The 14737-nt window shown below is 42.4% G+C and overlaps 1 protein-coding gene across 1 annotated transcript; it reads right to left on the reverse strand.

Moving 5' to 3' along the window:
• Window positions 1-5577: 5577 nt before the first annotated feature.
• Window positions 5578-7983, reverse strand: LOC133015073 (zinc-binding protein A33-like). Its single transcript, XM_061082204.1, has 2 exons — window positions 6631-7983; window positions 5578-5685 (listed from the first exon to the last, which is right to left on the reverse strand). Exons 1-2 carry the CDS (start codon window positions 7981-7983, stop codon window positions 5578-5580), a joined length of 1461 nt encoding a protein of 486 aa, XP_060938187.1.
• Between the last annotated feature and the right edge of the window lie 6754 nt (window positions 7984-14737).

Here is a 14737-nt window from a genome sequence, read left to right on the forward strand (position 1 = left end):
ATTTAAATGAAAACTCATTATCGCCGCCGAGTGAGTTTCATGAAGATCATCCGAGCGCAGGAGAGTAAAGAGTTGTTGTCAATATTTTTTTTAAATCACAGAGGCTCTTGATGAATAGATGAAAGATGTTGTTGTCCTCGGCTGAATATCCACGATGAATGGAATTAAAAGGACGGAGACGTGAAGAAGTGAGGTTTGTAGTTGAATGATAAATAAAGATGGACGACGCGTCTTCCTCAAACCAGAGACAAAATGTCCTGGAGTCTGTGCCGTAGTGATCGGGGGGTGGAGCCAAAGTATCGAGGTTCCATTGATACTCGTGTTCGACCAATCATGAGTCAGTTTCAGCTGTCAATCATGACGTCTCAGCCCGTTTTTTGAAATGATAGAAACCTTTATTTTATGTCCCGTCTGCTAACATGGAGGAGGCATGGTTTATGACCTATACTGCAGCCAGCCACCAGGGGGCGATCTAGAGACTTTGGCTTCATATTTGGGGAGATTACAGCTTTAATTCTGTGTGATTGACAGTTAGTACTGTGCAGGTGTAGGTGGGAGGGCAGTGTCCTTGAGATCTCAGTCAGGCTCCACCCCCCCACTCATCCTTTTATTTTTATATATATATATATATGTCATAAGATGATGAATGGCACAAAGCTGCTTATTAAAGGCTAAAGTTCACTGGTTTGAGCAGCTCCCAGATAAAATCTAAATAAAATAAATAAATAAAAGTTTCACTCTGTCCATCAAACGAAGGATTTCAAGGTTTTTAAAGCCGTGATAAAACTTGTGGAGGTGACGGAGAAGCTTCCAGGACGTTCTCCATCATCGTGGTCTCCCGCTGACACTGGATCCTGCGACCACAGGCGCTGGGTGGCCTCCTGAGGTCAGAGGTCACCGCCAGCCGGGGAAACGGATCTGGATTCCTGTTTGGTCTGGATGGGAGTCAGACCCGGAGTCTCTCTCTCTCTCTCTCCTACAGGGAGCTCAGTGTAGCTCGCCCACTAGCTGGGCACAAAGAGCTTGGACTGGGAGGAACCGCTCTGCAGCTCCCAGCTGCTGTTTCCACTCGTCTGAGACGTTCCACATCGGGATGCACGGCCAAAAAGATGTGGACACCCAAACACTATACTTGTCTTATACGTCTTAAAACTTGAAAAGAGTGAACTTATCCTTTAAATAAGGAGCCGCTGTTCTAACTGCAGATATTTTAATCATAAAAGATTTCATAAAGTGCTTAAACCACTTTTTATTGTTTGTTTTCATTACTCGGCTCAGAAGTGTGTGTGTGTGGGGGGGGGAGTGGATGGATTCAGTTCTTCTGTCATCATCATCTCACCTGAGACGGTGACCTCTGACCTCTGACCTTTGACCTGAGGCTCCACACGAGCAGAGAAATTAACATATTTGATTTTGAAGTGGACGTCCATCACTCAGGATTATGACGTCACAGAGTGAGAGGATCTTCTGATAAACTGTCACACACTGACATCTAGTGGCCATTAGTTTATTTAATTTTTTTTATCCTTTATATAAGTGGAAAACATGTTGTGTTGGTTGAACAATGCAATGGGTTAATAAATGAAACTGTTAGAAGTCTTGAGACAATGGTCAGAGTTAAGTTTATTTAATTGATTTAATGCAATAATAAGTATTTAATAAACTAAGAGCGTCTGAGTAATGTAATGTAATGTAAAGTTTTCTAAGTGATCAGTTCTTCACAGTAAATAAACACAACTTGAAGAAACGTTGGATTTTTCTAAAATGATTCTCTGTAAATGAGAAGATTAATTTCCGCAAAGGCTTCATTAATGAAGTCTTAGTTTCAAGCAGAACAGACAGAGACAAACAGAGCGAGGGAGAGGCAGAGAGACAGAGAGAGAGACAGAGAGAGAGAGAGACAGACAGACAGACAGACAGACAGACAGACAGACAGACAGACAGACAGACAGACAGACAGACAGACAGACAGACAGACAGACAGACAGACAGACAGACAGACAGACAGACAGACAGACAGACAGACAGACAGACAGACAGACAGACAGACAGACAGACAGACAGACAGACAGACAGAGCTGTGTGGTTTATAAAGCAGCAGACAACAAAGTGGTTTCAGTCCTGAACAGTTTCTCGTTTCATAAACTCCACTGTTTGTTTACTTTGAGCAGATTTACAGATCTGTTGATGCTCCAGACGACTTTTCCTTTTTCTGTCACAGTAGAAAAACTATTTCAGGGACTAAAACCTCCACCACATGTTTATTCTTTTCTTTTCCAAACTTAAAGTTTCTCTATGAAGTCGCGTATGAAGCTTTTAGTTTGTCCGAACATTCGAGCGACAGACAGGAAACGTGAAACAAAGAAGCCTGAAGCAAAGTCATTCAAACTACAGGACAACGCAGAAACACAATAAAACCTCAGAATGAAACAATGAGGATTTTCATTAAACATTGTGTTGGTACATTAATCTGCATAAATTGTTTGTTAATCATGATTCGACAAGAACTCATAAGATCGTGTACATTCTTTAAACCTTTTTATGAGAAATCACATCGATAAAAACATTAATGACTTAATATAAATATGTTGAAGCCCTCATGGTGTAATTAAGGGTTGATGTTGTTAAAGGAAATATTAAATATTAAAAATTAACAGACTTTGTCCATCCAGCATCACATGGACGTTTTAAAGACAACATGTGGTTTTACATCATTTAAATTAAATCCCCTTTAGAAACCGTCTATCAGGATGTTTCCACTGCAGCAGCATCTGGGTACTGTTAAATGAAAGTACTAAAAAAGTGTTAAATTAATTATTGAAAAATGTTAAAGCTGCAATAATCAACAGGCAGATCATGTAATTGTTCAACAAAACATGAGATTTAAATGTGGGAAACCTTACACAATGTCAAGGTTTTCTGGACATTTCCCAATCAATACACACAAATAATTACTTCCTGTTCAAAACAGGAAATGAGAAATAAGCGTTAAAGAGAACAGACACCACAGTTACCAAATATTAAACCAATTAGTGAGTTTAAAGAGGAACAGTTACTTTGACAAAGGACGTCTGTAGCACCAAAGCTCAAATGATCCTCAGGCACTGATGATGTTTTTACAGAACATGAATATGAGAGAAACACTGAAAGTCACAGATCAGCAGGAAGCAGCAGTGATGAGACGCCGTGGAAATAAAAGCTCATCTGTGTGGAGCCAAATCACTTCCTGTGTTTCTGTTTGTGCTTTTAACTTGAAGGTGTGTGTGTGTGTGTGTGTGTGTGTCTGTGTGTACAGAGTGTTACACGAGTTTTCATATAGTGACGGTTACACTGTGCAGTGACATGCATCTCTACACACGACTGTTTGTGTCACTACTTCATACAGAGTCAGTGAAGCTAAACAAGTCGTCTCTGAACACGAGACACAGAGTGAGCTCCTGAACGTATTTACACTAAACATGGACTTTAAACAAAGGCCTGTTCAGTTTATATAGAAATAAGGAACGAAATTATCCACCTGCTGTTCAGCTCCTTATTATTTAACACTTTTTTCTTTTGGACCAGATTAGTTTAGTGACTTCCCTTTCACCATCGTGATCAAATCGTCATCTTATTTGATTTCTACGGATCTTTCTTTAAGACGACACCTCAGTGAGTCAAGAGAACTATTTAATTATTTCAAAGTTTAGAAAATGTTTGTTTAATTAGTTGTGAATCTTTGATATTCATGATTTATGGAGAGATGACAGTTGAGAGGAAAAACAAAACAGATGCTTTCAAACAGGGAGAGCATTTAAATGAGACATATTCAGGCTGATAAGTTTAATTTGTGTTATGAATGTAAAATGTTTACATGCTCGTATGTTCGATTTCCAGAAAAAAATGTCCTTCACTGCAGCTCCTCTTTTCAGCCTCTGTCTCAAACACTCGCGTCTCTTTTGACGCAGGGTTTTTGTTTCTTTATTTCTATCGTGATTGGACTCGTCAGTGCTGCCGCTCGTCCACCGGGGACGAGTGGGTCACTGAATGGTTTGATTCCCATAAAGACACATAGATTTAACTTGAAATACAATTGTACCTCTCAGCGTAGTATTTACAAATACAAACATTTCACTTTTTCTGAAATCCATTTTCAGTCATCAGCCTCATTCTGTGATGTACTCCCTTAAAAAAGTTTCTTCCACATTGTGAAAATACTTTAGAGCCTTTAACCCCAAATCTCTGCAAATATCATTCATATAAAAACACGTTCATTAAGACCCCAATGAACCATATCAACTGTGGTAAAATGGGCATAATATGTCTCCTTTAACTCTGCCTGATTCATCTGCCTGTGCAATATCAACGGTTCATGTGCAATACATTCACTGTTCATATTCTCTCACTGCGCATATACTTTACTGTCTTTACACTGTATACATAAGTTTAATTACATTCATATATTTCAATACTTTTATATATTGAAGTATGACCTGGGTCAGTGTGAAGTATTTTCTAATTTGTACATTAAAGGCCGGCGCATGCTTCTGCGTTGTCAGGGGCCCGCAAGCACGCAGTTGTAACGCAGGGCTCTTTGTCATTAATGGTTTCCAAGCGTTGCATGTGTTGCCATGCAATTCCCCTCCAGAACACTAGGAGCAGTAATTTTTTTTTTTTTGTCTTTACATCGCCACGGTGGCTCCTCAGAGCCTTTTTCTAGTGGTCATAGTTTCGGATCTCTTCTGCCAAGTGCTCTTCTATTTGGTCCATATTTGTTCTTCTAAATCTTCCGTGGTTTCGGCCGCAGAAGCATGCTCCGGCCTTAGAGGTAATTTCCTGTGCTTTGACTAGAACCGGAAAGTTAAACCAAAATTAAACTTTGATTCATCCGTTCCCACCCTCACACCTTCACACACACTTTGTCTCTCACTGACCTCACACACACACACACACGCACGCACGCACACACGCACACACACACACACACACACACACACACACACACACACACACACACACACACACACACACACACACATACACACACACACACACACACATACAGTGGCACTCGTAGCTAAGTGGTAATTAGCTCAGAGAAGCTCTGACTCGGACCCACAGCTCCGACTCTTCTTAAATTACAATTCAAAGGAGATGAGCAGCTAATTAACGAACCAGTGAAGTCAAACAATCAAACTCTGCTGCGCTCGTTATAAACGCTGCCACAGTCAATTCACACACCTGCGTTAAAGGGAGATGTCCACAGCAGCGATCCACATGCAGCAGAGTAGAGGGACGCTCTGCTGAACCTGGTGGACTTTTCATGTTTCCTGCTGACCGGCTGGTCATGTGACCTTGACCCACGTCACAGGAGCCAGTCATCTCGATTCCCACAATCACATGAAGAGAGTTCAACATTCCTGTGCATCGGCCTCGTGAAATCAGCCCAGTTATGTTACTAGGTCATGAAAAGGGGGAAAGGTCCTTTTTGAGGTGCTGTTTAAAGTCCAGTGAACTGGTCTTGCTGGTTGTGGCTCCTGTTGTTGTGCATCTGCTGGTCAGACTTTGTGTCGTGACCAGTTGCTTGTGCTGCAGTTCTTAGGCAGGCTCTCGTGTGGCTGCCTTCTGGAAGGTTTCAGCAGTCTGCTTCAGGCCGGCCTGCTTGGAGGTCCAAAGAGCTGCAGCAGGGAGAGGAACCTCCTCCTCCTGCAGAGCTCAGTAGAAAAGAGGGGGAACTGGGCTTTTATTGTCCTGGTGACCTCATGGGTCGGGGGGCACACAGTGACCACTAGGGGTTGGAAGCTGTGTCCAGGGACAGGTTCACACCGAGGTGAGAAGTGGAAGCAACCTGGGACACTGAGTTCTGGAAGCTCATCTTTGTCTCCAGAACAAAGATGACATGTGGTCTCAGGCTTTGTCTTCACATGTCGGCCCAACTATTGTTCACAACTATTAGCTCCCAACATTTAAATGAGTAATAATTCATGCATAAATGTATATATATAACTCAATTTAAAAACCTGAAACTATCTGAGTGTTAAATACTACTCAATGACAGATAATGTTATATTTACATTTCAACTCAAAAAAGGTCAGAACTCTGATTCTGTTTCATATTTATTTTGATCACAATATTAAAATCACATCACTCGGCTGCTGTTGAATAAACACTTTTACAGACAGAATAATTTTGGCTTCATCACATCAAACAGACAAATGTTCATATATGTTGGATTATTTCATATGTGAACAGACTTTATGTGATTAAACATGAATCATGTCTCATGTGTGAGTTTTAATAAAGTTTGTTGAATGTGAACAATGATCAGCTGTTATTGATAAATGTGTTTTTATGTGGATCTTCATCAGTTTGCTCGACTTCATGGATCCACACAAAATCTAAACGATGGAAAACATTTTCCATGAAAATAAAAAACAAACCAAAGATAAAGATCAGAAAATAATGAAATCTTTTTACACACGTGGAAAAGACGACAGGAGAAATAAAAATGAGTGAGAAGTAAAAGGAGAAATAAACAAAGCTTTAGAATAACGAGTTTAACATTTAAATTCAGCAGATTTCTCTTGAAGAAATAAACATGATGAATAAAATCTTTATCTCTAACTGCTCTGATCCAGCGTCACAGAGACATTCACAGGTAACAGCTTCAAGGGATCTATAATGCAAAAGAATGGAAACATATTCTGAGTGAAAGTGTGTGTGAAAGTGTGAATGTGATTGTTAGTATCAAGATCAGAGAACCACAGTTCTCCTCTGTTCCAGTCCAGTTTCACTCGGATCCTCTGGATCTTCTGCACAGAGAGAACAGATGATGCTGATGGTGACTCTGCGAAGTATTTACCTTCAATGAACACTATTCTCCATGTTTCAGACATATCTTGTCCCTTCCTCTGGACAGACTCTGCTGACACACCCAGTGCCCAGCGTGTACTGTCTTCAACCAGGACGTCCCAGCTGTGAGACCCTGAGTTAAAACCCTCAGATCCCAGGACTGAGATGAATTCATCAAACCTCTCTGGATTGTCAGGAAGCTTCTGTCTCGCTCCTCCTCTCAAACTGGTCAGATCTTCAGACAGGACGAGTACTGGATGAGCAGAGTTTGGGTCCAGAACCACAGGACTGTAGGATGCCAGGTCTTTCATCTTGCTCCAGATGTTGAATCTCAGGTTGCCCAGATGTTTGGCCTGGTCTATCAGAGCTCCTGAGGCCAGCTGTGGATCATCCAGCAGGGGGCGCTGCTGGACTCGTTCCACTGCAGCCTTGTAGTTGAGCAGGAATAAGACATCTTCAGCTCCCAGCTCGTCCTCTGTGGTTCTGATTGTGTCTGAAAGAGCTGTTATGTCTCTGCTCAGAGCCTCAATCTTCTCCTTCATCATCCGACTCTTCTGCTCCTCTTCCTCCCTCAGTGCAGCCATCCTGGCCTCCTCTTCCTCCTCCAGAAACTGATGAAGCTTTTTAAACTGCTCCTTGATCTGCGTCTCTGTGAGTCCGGCCTGGACCTTAATGTGTTCTGCTGTTTGTTCAAACTCTACTTTAACACGTTCTAAACTCTGTAACTTCTTCTTCAAGGGCTCCAGAGTTTCCTGAAGCTGCTTCTTGTGTTGTTGTGCAGCTTCATCGATGGGTCTGAATCTGTGGTCGGTGTGTTTTTCTGAATCTCTGCAGATCACACACACTGGCTGCTGATGGTCCAGACAGAAGAGTCTGAGTTTCTCTGAGTGCAGACTGCAGAGAGCATGTGAAGAGCTCTGATCTCTCTCCAGTAAGAAGGCCTCACACAGGTTCTTCAACACCAGGTTACAAGGTGGTTTACGCTTTGAAGATCTACTCTTACAAAGTGGACACAATTTTTCTTCTTTGTCTTTCCACCAGCTCTTCACACAGTCTTTACAGAAGCTGTGGCTACATGACAGAAGAACAGGATCTCTGAAGACATCATGGCAGACGGAACAGCAGAGATCTTCGTCTAATCTGGAAGCCATTGAGTCTCCAGGTGAAGCTGAAAACAGACAGTCAGTCAGTCGCAGCTCCATGAACTTCACTGAGGTTCACTTCCCCTCTGAGTCGAGGTGTTTGTTAAACTCACGGTCAGTGTGTGAGCGTCGGCAGGTTGTAGTTTGACTCTTCTCTCCTGTAGCTGGACTCATTCAGGACGTCTGGTCTGGTTTGGTTTAGTTTGGTTTGGAAGGTGAATGTGAACGTCTGGTTTTCAGCCTGCGTCTCTTCCGGGAGGAACAGATGTTTACTGGTTTCTCAGGTGAGTCAGGAGAGGGAGGAGCTTGAGATGCTGGATGATAAAACCTGTAAAACCTGAAACAAATGTACAAGCAGCTCTGCTGCCAGTAACAACTCTGCACCTCCCTTATGGACTGAACTCTAACACTTAACTCTTAACTGCCTGATTCATCTGCCTGTGCAGCATCAACGGTTCATGTGCAATACATTCACTGCACATATCTTTACTGTCTTTACACTGTATACACTAGTTTAATTACAATCATATATTTCTATATTTTTATATATTGAATTATGACCTGGGTCAGTGTGAAGTATTTTCTTTTTTGTACATTAAAAGGTAATTTCCTGTGCGTTGACTAGAACGTGAAACTAAATTGAAACTTTGATTCATCTGTTCACAACCTCACACCTACACACACAATTTGTCTCTCACGTATCCTCACACACACACACACACAAACACAACAATCTGCATCTTCTTACAACACATAAACAAACTCATGCAGTTGGACCCGAACCCCGATTTACACGATGCATTTCAAAACTTTACGTTTACCCTGAAACAGCCAAATATCCTAAGAGGTTTCACTGATATGGTGAATATGGTGAATATGGTGAATATGGTGAATCAATGTGACTTTTACTAATCAGTATTTTACCAAAAATGTGTAAAATGGTGCAGAAGTTTGAGTTCTCCAGCCCCAGGTTTACAACAAGCTGTTGACCTTCACTGGTACACGGTCAGAACGTTTTCTCAGGAGTTGGGAAATAGAAGATGACGGTGGCAGTTCTTGTACGATGCCAGCTGGATCCCTCTACAGCGCCCCCTTCAGGCAGCCTCTCCAACAGGGTTAATTTACGTCCACTGTGCCAATGAGCGATATGAGACAAAAATATATAATGTTAACCATCATTTTTCGGATGTGTAAAATATCAGAATTCCTGTATCGTGATCAGACTGAAGACATTTCTCTCTTCTCCAGAAATAACATCTTGAGTTTGTTTATTTCTTTACTTTACCAAAGATATCTCCACTTTCTCTCCTCACTGTCGTGGACACTCGTGCACACAGAGCTGGTTTCCTGCCAGCGAAGCAGCAGCAGCAGCCGTTGGGGGTTTGATTCTGTTTCTCCGGTGTTAGTCGGTTGAACTCGGTGAAGCCACCAGACACCAGGACTCACTGGATCTCTTAATGAGTCTCTGAGGACCGGCCAGCGGAGCGTCGGCCAGGAAAACCTGTTTTAAAAGCTCTGATTTCATCCCTGCTGCTCGGCCGCTGCCCTCCAGACACGCCAACACTGCAACCTGCATCAGGCCTCACCACCTGCCAGAGCGTGCTGCCGGCTCATCCCTCCATCCATCCCTCCATCCCTCCATCCCTCCATCCATCCATCCATCCATCCCTCCATCCCTCTCTGCCCCAAACCCTGAACCTGGACATCCGGCCCAACGCTCGGCCTTCAGTCACCTGAAAACATGATTGCATTTAAATGAACTCATTATCGCAGCAGAGTGAGTTTCATGAAGAGCATCCGAGCGCAGGAGAGTAAAGAGTTGTTGTAAATATTTTTAACCCTTTTTAATCACAGAGGCTCTTGATGAATAGATGAAAAGATGTTGTTGTTCTCGGCTGAATATCCATACGAATGGAATTAAACGGACGGAGACGTGAAGAAGTGAGGTTTGTAGTGGATAGATAAATAAAGACGGACGAGTCAAAATGTCCTGGATACAAGGAGTCTGCGCCGGAGTGATCGGGGGGTGGAGCCAAAGTATCGAGGTTCCATTGATACTCGTGTTCGACCAATCATGACTCAGTTTCAGCTGTCAATCATGACGTCTCACCCCTGTCTTTTGAAATTATAGAAACCTTTATTTGATGTCCCGTCTGCTAACATGGAGGAGGCAGGGCTCATGACCTATACTGCAGCCAGCCACCAGGGGGCAATCTAGAGACTTTGGCTTCATATTTGAGGAGATTACATCTTTAATACTGTGTGATTGACAGCTAGTGTAGGTGGGAGGGCAGTGTCCTCGAGATCTCAGTCAGGCTCCACCCCCCCACTCATCCTTTTATTTATATATATATATGTCATACGATGATGAATGGCACAAAGCTGCTTATTAAAGGCTAAAGTTTCACTGGTTTGAGCAGCTCCCAGATAAAATCTAAAATAAAAGTTTCACTCCGTCCATCAAACGAAGGATTTCAAGGTTTTAAAGCTGCGATAAAACTTGTGGAGGTGACGGAGAAGCTTCCAGGACGTTCTCCATCATCGTGGTCTCCCGCTGACACAGGATCCTGCGACCACAGGGGCTGGGTGGCCTACTGAGGTCAGAGGTCACCGCCAGCCGGGGAAACGGATCTGGATTCCTGTTTGGTCTGGATGGGAGTCAGACCCGGAGTCTCTCTCTCTCTCTCTCTCCTACAGGGAGCTCAGTGTAGCTCGCCCACTAGCTGGGCACAAAGAGCTTGGACTGGGAGGAACCGCTCTGCAGCTCCCAGCTGCTGTTTCCACTCGTCTGAGACGTTCCTCATCGGGATGCACGGCCAAAAGGATGTGGACACCCAAACATGGGCATCAGTCGGCTCCTTCAGCAGCGTGCACGAGAGCTTTAGTGACACACATCACTGACGACGGGCGATCAGGTCTCAGTCACAGTCAGGGTCTGAGGTCTGAGGAAGTTCTCTGACACCAAACTGGAAAAACTCATCTCACATTCCAACAGGAAAGTGTCTCACACAAGTCGTCCACACACATTCAAGCAGTTTTCACACGTGAACTCTGGAAAATCAGGTCAGAGTTTGTGTTTCATATTTGAAGAAGCAGCAGGAGACGTCTTTTTTCATTCTGGGATATTTGTTTTCTTCCAGTTTCACGTCCGTCGTGTGGTGTCGTCAACACTTTGACTTTTCTAGACATTTCCATCCTCACATGTTCTCACTCAGACATGTTTCCCACAGTGCACGTCTGAAAGCAGCTTTAGAGAAACACCAACATGTACTAATACACAGAAATGTGACTGTAAACCATTCAACAGTATCACTTACAAGAACATTGATATAGAAATGTGTCAGTATGGACGGAAAGTATGATATAATAATAATAATACATAATATACTTGTCTTATACGTCTTAAGACTTGCAAAGAGTGAACTTATCCTTTAAATAAGGAGCCGCTGTTCTAACTGCAGATATTTTAATCATACAAGATTTCATAAAGTGCTTAAACCTCTTTTTATGGTTTGTTTTCATTACACGGGTCAGAAGTGTGTGTGTGGGGGGGGGGGAGTGGATGGATTCAGTTCTTCTGTCATCATCATCTCACCTGAGACGGTGACCTCTGACCTCTGACCTGAGGCTCCACGCGAGCAGAGAAATTACTTGATTTGATTTTCAAGTGCACGTCCATCACTCAGGATAATGACGTCACAGACTGAGAGGATCTTCTGATAAGCTGTCACACACTGACACCTAGTGGCCTTTAGTTTAGTTTATTTTTTTTATCCTTTATAAGTGGAAAACATGTTGTGTTGGTTGAACAATGCAATGGGTTAATAAATTAAACTATTAGAAGTCTTGAGACAATGGTCCGAGTTAAGTTTATTTAATTGATTTAATGCAATAATAAGTATTTAACAAACTAAGAGCGTCTGAGTAATTTCATTGTTTCAAAGTGATCAGTTGGATTTCTAGATGATTCTCTGTAAATGAGACGATTCATTTCCATAAAAGCTTCATCGATGGATTCGATGAACAGAAACAAATGATTGTTGGAAAAGTAATTGGCGATAATTACATCCAGAGGAAGAATCTTAACATTTCATAAACGATTACGTATCAACAGAAAGAAAATAAGTGTCTTCTTATACGTCCATAATGTGAAATGACAGAAAAGACAGAACCGCAGAGAGAAGCTGTCCACAGATTTATTACAGTTTGTTTGAAGCCACGTGATTAACAGAAGCGTCTGAGGACAACGTGTCCTCAGTTCGTCTTTGTTTCAAGCAGAACAGACAGAGACAGACAGAGACAGACAGAGAGAGAGAGACAGAGAGAGACAGAGACAGACAGAGAGAGAGAGACAGAGACAGACAGAGAGAGAGACAGACAGAGAGATACAGAGAGAGACAGACAGACAGAGACAGACAGACAGAGAGAGACAGAGACAGAGACAGACAGACAGACAGACAGACAGACAGACAGACAGACAGACAGACAGACAGACAGACAGACAGACAGACAGACAGACAGACAGACAGACAGACAGACAGACAGACAGACAGACAGACAGACAGACAGACAGACAGACAGACAGACAGACAGACAGACAGACAGACAGAGACAGACAGAGAGGGAGAGACAGACAGACAGACAGACAGACAGACAGACAGACAGACAGACAGACAGACAGACAGACAGACAGACAGACAGACAGACAGACAGACAGACAGACAGACAGACAGACAGACAGACAGACAGACAGACAGACAGACAGACAGACAGACAGACAGACAGACAGACCCATAGCCCTCCTAAATGTGGATAGGAAGCTGCTCTCTAAAATCTTGGCCTCTCGTTTAGAAAATCTTTTACCTATACTGTTAAAGGAAGATCAGACAGGTTTTGTAAGGGGTCGGAATTCAGCTACCAATGTTAGACGTTTATTGAATGCTATCATAGCTTCTAAACAGGAGTCTATTAATGGTCTGGTGCTCTCTCTTGATGCAGAGAAAGCATTCGACCGAATTGAATGGTCTTTCTTACTGTATACAATAAGTAAATTTGGTTTGGGGGAGAACTTTATAAAATGGGTCAAGATTATATATACTAAACCACAAGCAGCAGTCCTGACTAATGGACTCAGGTCTGAATACTTCAATACTCACAGAGGGGTGATGCAGGGCTGCCCTCTATCGCCCCTCCTATTCGCTCTGGCCATAGAGCCACTTGCTGAGGCCATAAGGGTGACACCCATAATACGCAGTTTAGAGATTGGACAGCTGTGTCACAAAATAACCTTATACGCGGATGAGGTTTTAATTCTTCTGACCAACCCTGAAACATCTGTGCCAGGTCTCATTGATGCGATTGACAGATTCAGTTGTTTTTCTGGTTATAAGATCAACCTGGCTAAATCAGAGGCTATGCCCCTTGGGACCCTTTCAACAATACCAACTACTGTACCTTCATTTCCTTTCAAATGGTCTCCCAATGGGTTTGTGTACTTAGGAATCTTCATCACACCATCCTTTGATCAATTATATAAAGCCAACTTTGTACCCTTATTTTGTAAAATTAAGCAGGACCTAGAGCGATGGATGTCACTTCCTGTTTTCCTGGCTAGGACGCATTGCCCTGGTCAAAATGAATGTGTTGCCTAGGTTATTGTATCCTATCCAAATGATTCCTGTTTTGATTTCCAAAAGGGTGCTGAAGGATATAAATGGGTGGCTCAGCTCTTTTATCTGGAACAAGCGTAGACCCAGACTTAAGATGGCAGTATTACCTCTACCAAGTTGGAGGGGTGGCCTGGACTTGCCTAATATTAAAATTTACCAACTTTGTGCCCATTTAAGATTTGTAAACGACTGGGTTAAGGGTAAAACTTCAATCTGGATGGATATTGAGACAGCATTATCTCAGTGCAGACTAAGTGATCTATTATTTCTAAATACTTTTAAAGAAATCAAAGCTTTCTGTGTAAACCCTGTAACAATCAACACTCTAAAAGCATGGCGTCTTGAGGGAAGATCAAACATAACATCCATTTTCACCCCAGTAATTAATAATCCTGCTTTTCCCCCAGGTTCTTCGGACCCTGGCTTTCGACAATGGTTTAATAAGAATATTAAATCCCTCAGTGACCTATTGTCAGATGATAAGCTTATGTCATTTGAACAGCTTACTAACAAATACAAATTGTCTAAACAAGATTTCTTTCGCTTTTTGCAAATACGGTATTATATCACTCATAGCACAACCCTTATTGATCACCCTGAAATATCTGCTGTTGAGAGGGTTCTGTTTCACCAACAATTGAAAGTATCTCTGAGCTCATTTTACCATGTACTTAACGGTTTTTCTACTACTGGTGCGCAGGGGGTCAGAGGTGTGTGGGAGAGGGAGTTGTCTGTGACCATAGATGAAGACAAGTGGGATACCATTTGGTCTTGCTAAAAAGATTTCAATTTGCACTCGGGCTAGAGCAATACAAATTAAGATTTTACACAGATTACATATTTCTCCTCACCGCAGGTCTTTCTTCAACCGCTCTCTCTCCCCTCTGTGTCTCAAGTGTAAAACTGATGTGGGAACTTTAACTCATTGTTTCTGGTCTTGCTATAAACTTCAAAGATATTGGGCTGAAGTTATAAGTGAAATAGAGAGAATGTTTCATATTAATATAGGAATGGACCCCATATCCCTGATTCTAGGTCTCCCAAGTGACTGTTTAAAAACAGCAGTCAACAAAAGATTGTATAATATTTTAACA

Source organism: Limanda limanda, chromosome 12 (assembly GCF_963576545.1).
Source record: "Limanda limanda chromosome 12, fLimLim1.1, whole genome shotgun sequence".
NCBI lineage: Eukaryota > Metazoa > Chordata > Actinopteri > Pleuronectiformes > Pleuronectidae > Limanda > Limanda limanda.

What these genes read in the sequence shown, in the direction of transcription:
- LOC133015073 (XM_061082204.1), bottom strand. Translation starts at nt 7,983, where the DNA reads ATGGCTTCCAGATTAGACGAAGATCTCTGCTGTTCCGTCTGCCATGAT. An exon ending in TGAAGCTGTTACCTGTGAAT is followed by an intron (nt 5,686 to 6,630) that starts GTCTCTGTGACG and finishes TGAGCTCTGCAG; the next exon opens with GAGGAGGAGGTTCCTCTCCC.